Genomic DNA, 15,293 nt, shown 5'->3' on the forward strand with positions numbered 1-15,293 from the left:
TCTTCACACTAGTGGTAGTAGATGGTGAGGACAGGGAATAGGTTACACCCCTGAAGTAGTCCCCTGGGTTGCATCTCAATAGTCTGCAGTGACTTCCTCAACTGTCTGTCATTTGACTTGCATGAGAGAACGGCAATGAATTTGGATTCCTTATAAGATGTTATTTTTCCCCTCATATTTACAAAGTTCAGGGTAAGGGAGTGGGGTTACCAATCACTGTCTACGTTGCTTGATAATGAGGTCCACAAAATGCGCTCATCTTTCATTCAGTAAACTGAGAAGACTTCTTCTGCTATTAAACTTGTATGTCGATTTCTAAATGATGTTACATAACTGTTTTAACTGCTGGGTGGGAAGCTGTGGGTGGGCTGCTGTGGGTGGTGGGTGGGCAGCTGTGGGTGGGCAGCTGTGGGTGGGTGTTGGGTGGGCAGCTGTAGGTGGGCAGCTGTGGGTGGTGGGTGGGCAGCTGTGGGTGGGCAGCTGTGGGTGGGCAGCTGTGGGTGGACAGCTGTGGGTGGTGGGTGGGCACCTGTGGGTGGTGGTTGGGCAGCTGTGGGTGGTGGGTGGGCAGATGTAGGTAGCCTGCGAGATGAAAAAAAAACAGGATTTTAGGCGCAAGATTCAGAGAAACGTATTTGGACAATATTCCTCCTATTCATGAAAACATTGCACTCGCCCATGCAGTTGTTTTAATAAACTACTCTGTGGGGACGTGGGAGGGCGAGACTCTCCCTGATAAAGGAGAGGGGCTCAAGAATACAGTTTCACAGAAGATGCTCAACTGAAACCGTCTCCTAGTTCCACTTGTTTTGTTGTGCACTGATTAAAAACAGATCTTTACACACCTTGTCCAGACTATTTCAGGAAGGCCAGAAGGTAAGTAATTGTGAATTGGTGGAGTTTTTATATTATTAACAAGTATGTGTGGAGAACATTATTTTTTAATTCTATCTAAACAGTAGGCTAACCTTTTTGTCTCTGCGTTGGGATAATTGACCATCCAAGTCATTCGATATAGCCTTTGCGCTTATTTGAATTGGATGTGCATGGTTACCAGTTTTCCAGTACGCTCTCCCTCTGTTTTCTGGTCAGTGTGGATGCAAAATAATGTTCAGGTGGATGTTAGGTTCTAGGTGACTGTAAGGGAATTCTGCCCTATGCACACTAGAGACCACAGGAACACTTCTTTGATCAGAGGTTTTGTTAAATAAGGATTGCAACCCGGAGCAGAACACACTTACAGCAATTTGCAAGCAAGACACTCAGTTCTAAAGATGGTGTTTTCTCTTTTTATCCCGTACTATAGTTCACCCCGCCCAGGGTGATGTCCCTTAACTTTAATACCATATAAGCTCATCATTTTCTCTCCGCTGGGCGGAGTTCAGTTTATTGTGTTATTGGCAGTTAGTTTCCCAATTCTTCTTCCTCTTATTGCTATCATGTGCTAGCAGAAGTAAGACTGGAAAATTGCATCAACAGAAACTGGCTAAGTTCCCTTTATCTCTCTGTTACCAAATCTAATTTTATTTGTCACATACACATGGTTAGCAGATGTTAATGCGAGTGTAGCGAAATGCTTGCGCTTCTAGTTCCGACAATGCAGTAATAACCAACGAGTAATCTAACCTAACAATTCCACAACTGCTACCTTATACACACAAGTGTAAAGGGATAAAGAATATGTACATAAAGATATATGAATGAGTGATGGTACAGAACGGCATAGGCAAGATGCAGTAGATGGTATCGAGTACAGTATATACATATGAGATGAGTAATGTAGGGTATGTAAACAAAGTGGCATAGTTTAAAGTGGCTAGTGATCCATGTATTACATAGAGATGCAGTAGATGATATAGAGTACAGTATATACATATACACATGAGATGGGTAATGTGGGGTATGTAAACAGTATATTAAGTGGCATTGTTTAAAGTGGCTAGTGATACATTTTTTACATCAATTTCCATTATTAAAGTGGCTGGAGTTGAGTCAGCATGTTGGCAGCAGCCACTCAATGTTAGTGGTGGCTGTTTAACAGTCTGATGGCCTTGAGATAGAAGCTGTTTTTCAGTCTCTCGGTCCCTGCTTTGATGCACCTGTACTGACCTCGCCTTCTGGATGATAGCGGGGTGAACAGGCAGTGGCTCGGGTTGTTGTTGTCCTTGATGATCTTTATGGCCTTCCTGTGACATCGGGTGGTGTAGGTGCCCTGGAGGGCAGGTAGTTTGCCCCCGGTGATGCGTTGTGCAGACCTCACTACCCTCTGGAGAGCCTTACGGTTGTGGGCGGTGCAGTTGCCGTACCAGGCGGTGATAGAGCCCGACAGGATGCTCTCGATTGTGCATCTGTAAAAGTTTGTGAGTGCTTTTGGTGACAAGCCGAATTTCTTCAGCCTCCTGAGGTTGAAGAGGCGCTGCTGCGCCTTCTTCACAATGCTGTCTGTGTGGGTGGGCCAATTCAGTTTGTCCGTGATGTGTACGCCGAGGAACTTAAAACTTTCTACCCTCTCCACTACTGTCCCGTCGATGTGGATAGGGGGGTGCTCCCTCTGCTGTTTCCTGAAGTCCACAATAATCTCCTTTGTTTTGTTGACGTTGAGTGTGAGGTTATTTTCCTGACACACACCGAGGGCCCTCACCTCCTCCCTGTAGGCCGTCTCGTCGTTGTTGGTAATCAAGCCTTGATGACGAGTTTGGGGGGTACTATGGTGTTAAATGCTGAGCTGTAGTCGATGAACAGCATTCTCACATAGGTATTCCTCTTGTCCAGATGGGTTAGGGAAGTGTGCAGTGTGGTTGCGATTGCATTGTTTGTGGACCTATTGGGGCGGTAAGCAAATTGGAGTGGGTCTAGGGTGTCAGGTAGGGTGGAGGTGATATGGTCCTTGACTCGTCTCTCAAAGCACTTCATGATGACGGAAGTGAGTGCTACGGGGCGGTAGTCGTTTAGCTTAGTTACCTTAGCTTTCTTGGGAACAGGAACAATGTTGGCCCTCTTTGTTACGGTGCGTGAATGAGGACCCAAAAGCGAATTAACAAAACAGAGTATCTTTAATTACAAAACAAAACGTAGGCTCAGACGGACAGGCAGATTCCGACAGGACAGGACAAGGTTACAGGAACACGACGATGGTCTGGTTCAGGCATGAATGACACAAACAAACAAACAAGAATCCGACAAGGACAGGAGCAGAAACAGAGAGAGATATAGGGACCTAATCAGAGGGAAAAAGGGAACAGGTGGGGAACGGGGTGAATGGGTAGTTAGAGGAGACAAGGGACAGCTGGGGGAAAGCGGGGGAGAAAAGGTAACCTGACACGACCAGCAGAGGGAGACAGGGTGAAGGGAAAGGACAGAGACAAGACAACATGACAGTACATGACAGTACCCCCCCACTCACCGAGCGCCTCCTGGCGCACTCGAGGAGGAAACCTGGCGGCAACGGAGGAAATCCTCGATCAGCGCACGGTCCAGCACGTCCCGAGAGGGAACCCAACTCCTCTCCTCCGGACCGTACCCCTCCCAATCAACAAGGTACTGGTGACCACGGCCCCGAGGACGCATGTCCAAAATCCTGCGGACCCTGTAGATGGGTGCGCCCTCGACAAGGATGGGGGGGGGGGGGGGAAGACGAGCGGGGGCGCGAAGAACGGGCTTAACACAAGAGACATGGAAGACCGGGTGGACGCGACGAAGGTATCGCGGAAGAAGAAGTCGAACTGCGACAGGATTAATGACCCGAGAAATACGGAACGGACCAATGAACCGCGGGGTCAACTTGCGAGACGCCGTCTTAAGGGGAAGGTTCTGAGTGGAGAGCCAAACTCTCTGACCGCGACAATATCTAGGACTCTTAGTTCTACGCTTATTAGCAGCCCTCACAGTCTGCGTCCTATAACGGCAAAGTGCAGACCTGACCCTCTTCCAGGTGCGCTCGCAACGTTGGACAAAAGCCTGAGCGGAGGGGACGCTGGACTCGGCGAACTGAGATGAGAACAGCGGAGGCTGGTACCCGAGGCTACTCTGAAAAGGAGATAGCCCGGTTGCAGACGAAGGAAGCGAGTTGTGGGCGTATTCTGCCCAGGGGAGCTGTTCTGACCAAGACGCAGGGTTGCGAAAAGAAAGACTGCGTAAGATGCGACCAATAGTCTGATTGGCCCGTTCTGCTTGACCGTTAGACTGGGGGTGAAAGCCGGAAGAGAGACTGACGGAAGCCCCAATCAAACGGCAAAACTCCCTCCAAAATTGAGACGTGAATTGCGGACCTCTGTCCGAAACGACGTCTGACGGAAGGCCATGAATTCTGAAAACATTCTCGATGATGATTTGTGCCGTCTCTTTAGCAGAAGGAAGCTTAGCAAGGGGAATGAAATGAGCCGCCTTAGAGAACCTATCGACAACCGTAAGAATAACAGTCTTCCCCGCTGACGAAGGCAGTCCGGTGACAAAATCTAAGGCGATGTGAGACCACGGTCGAGAGGGAATGGGAAGCGGCCTGAGACGGCCGGCAGGAGGGGAGTTACCGGACTTAGTCTGCGCGCAGACCGAACAAGCAGCCACGAAACGACGCGTGTCATGCTCCCGGGTGGGCCACCAAAAACGCTGGCGAATGGAAGCAAGCGTACCCCGAACGCCAGGGTGGCCGGCTAACTTGGCAGAGTGAGCCCACTGAAGAACGGCCAGACGAGTAGGAACGGGAACGAAAAGAAGGTTCCTAGGACAAGCGCGCGGCGACGGAGTGTGAGTGAGCGCTTGCTTTACCTGCCTCTCAATTCCCCAGACAGTCAACCCGACAACACGCCCCTCAGGGAGAATCCCCTCGGGGTCAGTGGAGGCTACTGAAGAACTGAAGAGACGAGATAAAGCATCAGGCTTGGTGTTCTTAGAGCCCGGACGATAAGAAATCACGAACTCGAAACGAGCGAAAAACAGCGCCCAACGCGCCTGACGCGCATTAAGTCGTTTGGCAGAACGGATGTACTCAAGGTTCCTATGGTCAGTCCAAACGACAAAAGGAACGGTCGCCCCCTCCAACCACTGTCGCCATTCGCCTAGGGCTAACCGGATGGCGAGCAGTTCGCGGTTTCCCACATCATAGTTACGTTCCGACGGGGACAGGCGATGAGAAAAATACGCGCATGGGTGGACCTTGTCGTCAGAGAGGGAGCGCTGAGAAAGAATGGCTCCCACGCCCACCTCTGACGCGTCAACCTCGACAACGAACTGTCTAGAGACGTCAGGTGTAACAAGGATAGGAGCGGATGTAAAACGATTCTTGAGGAGATCAAAAGCTCCCTGGGCGGAAACGGACCACTTAAAGCACGTCTTGACAGAAGTAAGGGCTGTGAGAGGAGCTGCCACCTGACCGAAATTTCGGATGAAACGACGATAGAAGTTCGCGAAGCCGAGAAAGCGCTGCAGCTCGACGCGTGACTTAGGAGCGGGCCAATCAATGACAGCTTGGACCTTAGCGGGATCCATCTTAATGCCTTCAGCGGAAATAACAGAACCGAGAAATGTGACGGAGGAGGCATGAAAAGTGCACTTCTCAGCCTTCACAAAAAGACAATTCTCTAAAAGGCGCTGGAGGACACGTCGAACGTGCTGAAGATGAATCTGGAGTGACGGTGAAAAAATCAGGATATCGTCAAGGTAAACGAAAACAAAGATGTTCAGCATGTCTCTCAGGACATCATTGACTAATGCCTGAAAGACAGCTGGAGCGTTAGCGAGGCCGAAAGGAAGAACCCGGTATTCAAAGTGCCCTAACGGAGTGTTAAACGCCGTCTTCCACTCGTCCCCCTCCCTGATGCGCACGAGATGGTAAGCGTTACGAAGGTCCAACTTAGTGAAAAACCTGGCTCCCTGCAGGATCTCGAAGGCTGAAGACATAAGAGGAAGCGGATAACGATTCTTAACTGTTATGTCATTCAGCCCTCGATAATCTATGCAGGGGCGCAGAGACCCGTCCTTCTTCTTGACAAAAAAAAACCCCGCTCCGGCGGGAGAGGAGGAGGGGACTATGGTACCGGCGTCAAGAGCTACAGACAAATAATCCTCGAGAGCCTTACGTTCGGGAGCCGACAGAGAGTATAGTCTACCCCGGGGGGGAGTGGTTCCCGGAAGGAGATCAATACTACAATCATACGACCGGTGTGGAGGAAGAGAGGTGGCCCTGGACCGACTGAACACCGTGCGCAGATCGTGATATTCCTCCGGCACCCCTGTCAAATCACCAGGCTCCTCCTGTGAAGAAGAAACAGAGGAAACAGGAGGGATAGCAGACATTAAACATTTCACATGACAAGAGACGTTCCAGGAGAGGATAGAATTACTAGACCAATTAATGGAAGGATTATGACAAACTAGCCAGGGATGGCCCAAAACAACAGGTGTAAAAGGTGAACGAAAAATCAAAAAAGAAATGGTTTCGCTATGATTACCAGAAACAGTGAGGGTTAAAGGTAGCGTCTCACGCTGAATCCTGGGGAGAGGACTACCATCCAGGGCGAACAAGGCCGTGGACTCCCTTAACTGTCTGAGAGGAATGTCATGTTCCCGAGCCCAGGTCTCGTCCATAAAACAGCCCTCCGCCCCAGAGTCTATTAAGGCACTGCAGGAAGCTGACGAACCGGTCCAGCGTAGATGGACCGACAAGGTAGTGCAGGATCTTGAAGGAGAGACAGGAGTAGTAGCGCTCACCAGTAGCCCTCCGCTTACTGATGAGCTCTGGCTTTTACTGGACATGAAGTGACAAAATGACCAGCAGAACCGCAATAGAGACAGAGGCGGTTGGTGATTCTCCGTTCCCTCTCCTTAGTCGAGATGCGGATACCTCCCAGCTGCATAGGCTCAGCTCCCGAGCCGGCAGAGGAAGATGGTAGTGATGCGGAGAGGGGGGCAACGGAGAACGCGAGCTCCTTTCCACGAGCTCGGTGACGAAGATCAACCCGTCGCTCAATGCGAATAGCGAGTTCAATCAAGGAATCCACGCTGGAAGGAACCTCCCGGGAGAGAATCTCATCCTTTACCTCTGCGCGGAGACCCTCCAGAAGACGAGCGAGCAAAGCCGGCTCGTTCCAGCCACTGGAGGCAGCAAGAGTGCGAAACTCAATAGAGTAGTCTGTTATGGATCGATTGCCTTGACATAGGGAAGACAGGGCCCTGGAAGCCTCCTCCCCAAAAACAGATCGATCAAAAACCCGTATCATCTCCTCCTTAAAGTCCTGATACTGGTTAGTACACTCAGCCCTTGCCTCCCAGATTGCCGTGCCCCACTCACGAGCCCGTCCAGTAAGGAGAGATATGACGTAGGCGACACGAGCAGTGCTCCTGGCGTAAGTGTTGGGCTGGAGAGAAAACACAATATCACACTGGGTGAGGAACGAGCGGCATTCAGTGGGCTCCCCAGAGTAACACGGCGGGTTATTGATTCTGGGCTCCGGAGATTCGAAAGCCCTGGAAGTGGCCGGTGGATCGAGGCGGAGATGGTGAACCTGTTCTGTGAGGTTGGAGACTTGGGTGGCCAGGGTCTCAACGGCATGTCGAGCAGCAGACAATTCCTGCTCGTGTCTGCCTAGCATCGCTCCCTGGATCTCGACGGCTGAGTGGAGAGGATCCGAAGTCGCTGGGTCCATTCTTGGTCGGATTCTTCTGTTACGGTGCGTGAATGAGGACCCAAAAGCGAATTAACAAAACAGAGTATCTTTAATTACAAAACAAAACGTAGGCTCAGACGGACAGGCAGATTCCGACAGGACAGGACAAGGTTACAGGAACACGACGATGGTCTGGTTCAGGCATGAATGACACAAACAAACAAACAAGAATCCGACAAGGACAGGAGCAGAAACAGAGAGAGATATAGGGACCTAATCAGAGGGAAAAAGGGAACAGGTGGGGAACGGGGTGAATGGGTAGTTAGAGGAGACAAGGGACAGCTGGGGGAAAGCGGGGGAGAAAAGGTAACCTGACACGACCAGCAGAGGGAGACAGGGTGAAGGGAAAGGACAGAGACAAGACAACATGACAGTACATGACACTCTTGGAGCATGTGGGAACAGCAGACTGGGATAAGGATTGATTGAATATGTCCGTAAACACCCCATCAGTATAGTTCAACACACAGGCTTGTACAATTGACCTCTTAATAGTTGTAATGTGTCGACACTGATCCTTAATCTCAAGCTAAAGCAAAACATCAAGCGTTGTACTTTCGTAATTACAGGTGTTCTTAAGTAACAGTTAGTATGTCTTTTCCACACCCAAGCATCTTCCTATAATGTACAGCTATTATAAAATTCATTCCAGTGACCTGCGCAGAATTCATCATGACTGGTGTGGCGAAGACATGTCATCACTGTCTGTCTAAGATGGCCAGTAATGGTGAGTGAGTCACACACACAAACACACTAAATGTATTCAAAAACATTCATTAACATGAAGGAACTGAATTGCACTGTGGAATATCATGGATAAAATGTGGATCCTCTGTAGCTGCACTCGCAACGCCATGATAGTGATTCCAGCGACCAACCATACGTAAAGAATGTATGCGCGCATGACTGTCAGTCGCTTTGGATAAAAGCATCTGCTAAATGGCATATATTATATATTAAAATAGAGTTGGTGATCAATTTATTAGCACTTCAGATATGGGTACTTTCCCTCTAATCAATAGAATCTGTTAAGTCCTGCTAAGTACCAGAGGCTAAATCTGTTAAGAGCTGCTAAGTACCAGAGGCTGTCTCTCTAGGATGGACTAGAGGAGGGGCAAAGGGGGATAGTGTCAGTGTTGTGTTCGAGATCACCTAAAGCCAGTCCGAGTCAAGACCAAGACCGGAGCAAATCGAGACTGAGTCAAGACCGAGACTGGGACGGGGGCGAGGGGACGAATCCAAGTCAAGACCAAGACCGAAGCAAATCGAGACTGGTTTTAATATGCTATAAAACATGTGTCATGAAGGAGTGTGGATATCTGGCCCAGCGAAGTGGTTTTATGCGTTGACTGAAGGGGGAGATAATTATGAGTTTTGATGTTTGTTTTTTACACCTACGGTTTCTGAGTCCAAGTCAAGACAGAGTAAAAATGTATCCAAGACCGAGACACTCAATGTGTGGTCTCGAGAACGGACTCATCTGGAGTAGGCCTACTACAACACTGGATAGTGGTAATGGTAGTTTAATAAGAGGTTAGATTCAGAAAATGTTTGTCATCAAGAGGAATTCATTTTACAGAAGTCAAAGTGCATACAGAGGAGGCCACTTATTAACATGGAAAAACACAACAACAGAAACAAAAGCTACATAGTTGTTTGAGTGGAGCTGGTTAATGCTTTGTATGTATTTTTCTGGACAGATTTATAACGGTTTCTTTTTCTCTAGCCTACTTTGTGGTGGGACTTCTGTTCTTTCTTGCCGTTCCTCTCACCATGGCGTTTGTAGGTAAGACCATGTAATTATAAATGACAATACTAGAATGGACATGAACCTTGTTATGATTGATGGGAGTAAAGTCAGCCATTTTGGTCAGGGAGTTGGTCAGCCAGCGTGGTAAGATAATGTGTTAAAAGAAATGAAGAATTTATCAAGACTGTATGTTTGTTAGCTAGATAGCCAGACAGTTTTAGAGGAATGATTCAAATTAAATGCCAATATGCCAACATTCCATTCAAACAACGCAGTCAATCCACAGCCATACATACACTGGCTGAAATCAGTTGATGATACTGTAGGACTTAGACAAGTGGTAAATCATTTAAATGATTAATTTGATTTAATGCAATTCCCCCCTCCTACAAATCAAAAATGTGTTTATATGTTTATCTTTTTGGTCTCTGGATATACCCATATTCTCAACTCCAGAGCATTTAAAAAACTCCCATAGGCCTATTTCCATGGGATCATGTCACCTTATTTCTCTTTAAAATGTATTGTTGTCCTACCATGAACACACGTACAGTACGTACGTACAGTATACAGTGCCTTCGTATTCAGACCCCTTGACTTCTCCCACATTTTGTTACGTTACAGCCTTACTCTAAACATTCTTTATAAAATAAAAAACTAATCAATCTACACATGACAAAGCTAAAAGAGGTTTATTCAACATAAAAACAAAAATTTACATAAGTATTCAGACCCTTTGCTATGAGACTTTAAATTAAGCTCAGATGGATCCTGTTTCCATTGATCATCCTTGAGATGTTTCTACAACTTGATTGCAGTCCACCTGTGGCAAATTCAATTGATTGGACATTATTTGGAAAAGGCACACACCTGTCTATATAAGGTCCCACTGTTGAAAATGCATGTCAGAGCAAAAAACAAGCCATGAGGTCGAAGGAATTTGCCGTAGAGCTCCAAGACAGGATTTTGTTGAGACACAGATCTGGGGAAGGGTACCAAAAAATGTCTGCAGCATTGAAGGTCCCCAAGAACACAGTGGCCTCCATCATTCTTAAATGGAAGAAGTTTCTCTTCCTAGAGCTGGCCGCCCAGCCAAACTGAGCAATCGGGGGAGGAGGGCCAATTGGTCAGGGAGGTGACCAAGAACCCAATGGTCAATCTGACAGGGCTCCAGAGTTCCTCTGTGGAGATGGGAGAACCTTCCAGAAGGACAACGATTTCTGCAGCATTCCACCAATCAGGCATTTATGGTAGAGTGGACAGACGGAAGCCACTCCTCAGTAAAATGCACATGACAGCCTGCTTGGAGTTTGCCAAGAGACTCTCGACATTTTGAAATGTTGCGTAACCTAATTCTAGATGTTTTTCTCTTTCTACCCTCTCCAGCTAGGCTACTCCGCTACCTTGCTATATTTGACAACATTGTTTGAAAGGTGTTGAAGGTTAGTTTATGATAAGATAAAGTAGATAAGATAGAGTATGTTGAATATTTGACGCATGGGTCCGCCCTAGACTATAAACCAGCAGCGCAGTTAATACTTAGACCTATGTGGATTGCTGCATGTTGTAAAATGAAATGAGTATTGTGATGCATAATTGCCATAGTACTTTGGAATGTCCAGTCAATGAGCATTATGATTAAGGCCAACTAGTCATTCTACAGATCGATGCTTGATGACAGCATCATCTCTCGTAGTAACGGTGCCAGTTCAAAACCCGGGGAAATAAGCCGAAAGGACAATAACCAGGTATGTGAAGAATCTAAGGTCTCCCCCTTGCCAACTTTCTTAACGTCTCCCCCTTCTCAACTCTCCTCTTGCGACTAACGGTTTAAGAATATCGGTATATCCAGAAACCAAAAAGCTGAACAGATATACACATTTTTTTATTTGGAGGAAGGGGGAATTGCATTGAATCAAGTTCTTACCTTGGAAGGTAAGGGATCCAATGTGTCAACGTTTTAAATAAATAGCCTACATTGTTAGGTCTACATTTAATTGTCAGGGACAGATACAATGTCTCAATATTTTGTTATCCTAATCTACTTATTTAACTCTATACTGACTAAAAAACTCTAAACCATCTAATAATAAAAAGACAAAGTCGTAACAGTTTTAGTTAAACGCCCATCTTTTATTTAAGCAGACTTTTAACATCTCTGCACTACCAGTGGTCGAGTCTGGAGGGAGAACCGGTAGGGGGCGGTTAGTTCAGGTAGATTACCCGGCCTGTCTAACGCCTCCTGCGGCCTCCTCTCCTGCGACGCCGGGACACCCTGGGGCGACGGCGCCTGCGGATACGGCGGCTGGCTCTGCGTCTTCTGGGCATAGTGATTGATAGATAAGACTATGAATGACTTTGAGATGTGCCGGGGGTTCCTTTTATAGGGCCGGAGGGGGGCGGGAATTACGTCATCATGGGATAAACGATGACGCAATAATTATTAATGACAATTAGAATTTTGAAAAGGTTTGTCATAAGTGAGGTCATAGTAGCATTGTCAGGATGATGCAATAGTCACTGTGCCATTCCAAACACAAAAAACGGAAAAATACAAAACACAGATGTGGTAATATGACAAGCTTTGCTTGAGCCTAAAATGAAAAAAAAAATTGGCCCAAAGTTGTAGGAGACCTTCCTGCAGCTTAGAATCCTTAGCACAGGCCTATTATAATATACATATTTCAATATTTGAGGATGACAATAATTAATTATATTACACAATTTCTCACTTTTATTTTCCTGCATAAGTAAAATCAGGATTATGCCTATACTGCCATTCATTCCAATTAGACTGGGTTGGATTTCTCCCTGACCAAATATGGCTGCCATTTTCATCTCATTATGGAACTTTGTGGGCTAGGAACAACTCCCTAGAAAGGCTGGGAACCTAGGAAGAAAGCTAGAGAGGAACCAGGCTCTGAGGGCTGGCCAGTCAGTCCACTTCTGGCTGTACTAGTAGGAGATTATAAGAGAACATGGCCATTAAGGCCAGATCGTTCTTCAAGATGTTCAAATGTTCATAGATGACCAGCCAGGTCAAATAATAATCACAGTGGTTATAGAGGGTGCAAAAAGTCAGCACCTCAGGAGTAAATGTAATTTGGCTTTTCATAGCTGAGAGAGAGAGAGAGAGAGAGAGAGAGCGAGAGAGAGAGCGAGAGAGAGAGAGAGCGAGAGAGAGAGAGAGAGAGAGCGAGAGAGAGAGCGAGAGAGAGCGAGAGAGAGCGAGAGAGAGAGAGAGAGAGAGAGAGAGAGCGAGAGAGCGAGAGAGAGAGAGAGAGAGAGAGAGAGAGAGCGAGAGAGAGAGAGAGAGAGCGAGAGCGAGAGAGAGAGAGAGAGAGAGAGAGAGAGAGAGAGAGAGAGAGACAGAGAGAGAGAGAGAGCGAGAGAGAGAGGCGCGAAGCAGCAGGTCCGGAACAAGCAGAAACTCAGCAGCATAACCAGGTGGACTGGGGCCTGACAGCCAGTAGTTGTCAGGCCAGATATTACTGAGGCATGGCCATAGGGCTCAGAACCTCCAGGAGGGGAGAGGGAGATGGGAGAATTAGAGGGAGCACACTTAAGATCACAGGTGGCCAGACTGACAGACTGACACTAGCCCCCCGGCACATAGACTATTACAGCATAGATACAGGGTACTGAGACGGGGGGGGGGGGGGGGGGGGGTCTGGGGTGATGCACATATTGGTTTTGGTACTGTATTTGTTCTATTGAGTTATGTTGGTAAACTAATGAACTATTGATGATGTTTAACCCCTGCAGGTGTGAAGTCTATAGACGACTGCCCTGTTCAGCCAATGATTCCTCTCTACCTGCTGGTGGGCGGGGTTATTGGCAGTGTAAAGGTAATGGATGTGTTCCAGATCATAGGTTGTAATGTGGCAACAGGAAAGTAGAACCGGTTCCAAACACTTCCAGGCTGTAAAAATGATAGACAGTGCAAAACAATATGTAAGGAAGGCAGGCACTGTCGCTCTAGTGTTCACCCCAATCTGACCCACGACCTCTGACCCTGAACCTTCCAGGTCACGCTGCTCCTGTACGACACCACCCGCATGAGGTCGCTCATCTCCAAGTCGGTCGTCATCGGCGACGACGATGCCGACGAGTATCCATGGAGACAGAACGCAAACAAGTATTACGTGCACGTCATCCTCAGCCTGTTCCTGTTCGTCTGGTTCCTCCTGGGGAACTACTGGGTGTTCTCTGTGTTCCAGCCTAACTTCATCACACCCTTCCACCAGCCACAGGACTACTGCAGGAAGTCTCTGTACCTATTTGCTGTGTTTGTGTTGACGCTCAGCCACACCGTGCTGCTCCTGCTACTCTGCTGTGGGGTCTGTTTACACGTCTGCTCTCAGACCAGCACCAGGGACGACTACGAGGATAGTGATGAAGACTGAGTGACTGACTGGCTGGCTGGATGACTGACTCAGAGAAGCATACAGATGTAGGATTTTAATTTGATCATCCTGTTTTTGCAGGAATATTCCTGCGCAGCAGGAAATACAAGCTTGTAGTGTATCTGAGTTTTAAAAGGGCTTCTGAAGTTTGTAATTTCCACTTTGAAATTTCAGACTTGATTTTCCCTTACAAAAATTATACTGTAATGTCCAGTAATTATAATCCACATAATAATTTACATTTCCTGTATATTTTCCTTCTGTAGCAAACTGTCTCAAATAAAGATCCTACATCTGTACAGAAAGATTGTAGAGCACTGGGGCATTGCAGTTAGATGGTTCTGTAGTTAGTAGAACAGTGGAGCATTGCAGTTAGATGGTTCTGTAGTTAGTAGAACAGTGGAGCATTGCAGTTAGATGGTTCTGTAGTTAGTAGAACAGTGGAGCATTGCAGTTAGATGGTTCTGTAGTTAGTAGAACAGTGGAGCATTGCAGTTAGATGGTTCTGTAGTTAGTAGAACAGTGGGGCATTGCAGTTAGATGGTTCTGTAGTTAGTAGAACAGTGGGGCATTGCAGTTAGATGGTTCTGTAGTTAGTAGAACAGTGGAGCATTGCAGTTGGATGGTTCTGTAGTTAGAAGAGCAGAGCGACAGGTGAGGTTGGGTGTGTAACGTTGGGGAGATATGAGCGCAGGGAAAGACTCACCTTAGCATAACTAACAGAAGTTCTAGGCCTAGACAGTTACACTAGGAAAAAAGAGTCATTCTGGTGGCGGCTCCCAAACAAATCTGTGAAATCTACATGTATCATATGTAACCACACAGGTGGGCCTAGGAGCCTGTTGTTAACTTGACTGCATCATGTGTGGGTGTTTTTGTGCAATGTAATTGTCTTTTTAGATATTCAATTACACAAATGAAACATGTGCTACAATTCTACAACTGTTTCATGTACTTTGTAGGGTCTGAAATGAATTTACAAGGCATGTTTTATATACAGTTCCAGATCAACATTTGATCAACACAGATGTCAGCATGTACAGTATATTGTGTTTAACTCAATGTATGATTTTAGCACTAATATTTATTAATTCATGTTTGCACTTTCTATAGTATTTTAAATCATTTTGTTTGTCAGGAGGCAATGTGCACTGTTACATTAGGCTCTTGACTTGTGGAAGATAATTTTTGAACGCTGCCAATCTAACAGTACAGCAATACTACTGCACCATCTAGTGGTCAAATCAAGTACTATGAAAGCGTAATCACACGACAGTTCATTTTTTAAATGTAATTATAATCTTTAGTGGGTGTGATGAATAATCTCTCAATTGAATTGGTGTTCATTTTTTATCATAAGGACATTTGAATGCAAATAAATAATACCTTTTTCAGAAGTCTTACACAATCATTCATGAAATCAATTTATTTTGGAGGCAGTAGCTAAATAGGCCATACATTCCACTCTGATATGTC

General features: G+C 46.6%; 1 protein-coding gene across 4 annotated transcripts; it reads left to right on the plus strand.

Moving 5' to 3' along the window:
• Positions 1-550: 550 nt before the first annotated feature.
• Positions 551-15,220, plus strand: LOC118941037 (transmembrane protein 272). 4 transcript variants are annotated; one of them, XM_036951373.2, is made up of 5 exons: positions 551-876; positions 8,314-8,388; positions 9,388-9,447; positions 13,177-13,259; positions 13,440-15,220. In XM_036951373.2, exons 2-5 carry the CDS (start codon positions 8,334-8,336, stop codon positions 13,815-13,817), a joined length of 576 nt encoding a protein of 191 aa, XP_036807268.1. In that variant the 5' UTR covers positions 551-876; positions 8,314-8,333; the 3' UTR covers positions 13,818-15,220. The 4 variants fall into 4 exon arrangements, with proteins under 4 accessions (XP_036807268.1, XP_090063801.1, XP_090063802.1 ...); XM_090207676.1 differs by lacking the exons at positions 551-876; positions 8,314-8,388 and adding exons at positions 8,903-9,173; positions 11,075-11,159; XM_090207675.1 differs by lacking the exons at positions 551-876; positions 8,314-8,388 and adding an exon at positions 8,816-9,173.
• Positions 15,221-15,293: the final 73 nt, after the last annotated feature.

Source organism: Oncorhynchus mykiss, chromosome 18, assembly GCF_057628025.1.
Source record: "Oncorhynchus mykiss isolate SJ-2025 chromosome 18, ASM5762802v1, whole genome shotgun sequence".
NCBI lineage: Eukaryota > Metazoa > Chordata > Actinopteri > Salmoniformes > Salmonidae > Oncorhynchus > Oncorhynchus mykiss.

Excerpts from the sequence above, each read along its gene's own strand:
- LOC118941037 (XM_090207675.1), top strand. The coding sequence starts at position 9,029 with ATGAGTTTTGATGTTTGTTTTTTACACCTACGGTTTCTGAGTCCAAGT. Across the intron at positions 9,174-9,387 it reads TACTACAACACTGGATAGTG|CCTACTTTGTGGTGGGACTT; the intron begins GTAATGGTAGTT and ends CTTTTTCTCTAG. Across the intron at positions 13,260-13,439 it reads GGGTTATTGGCAGTGTAAAG|GTCACGCTGCTCCTGTACGA; the intron begins GTAATGGATGTG and ends TGAACCTTCCAG.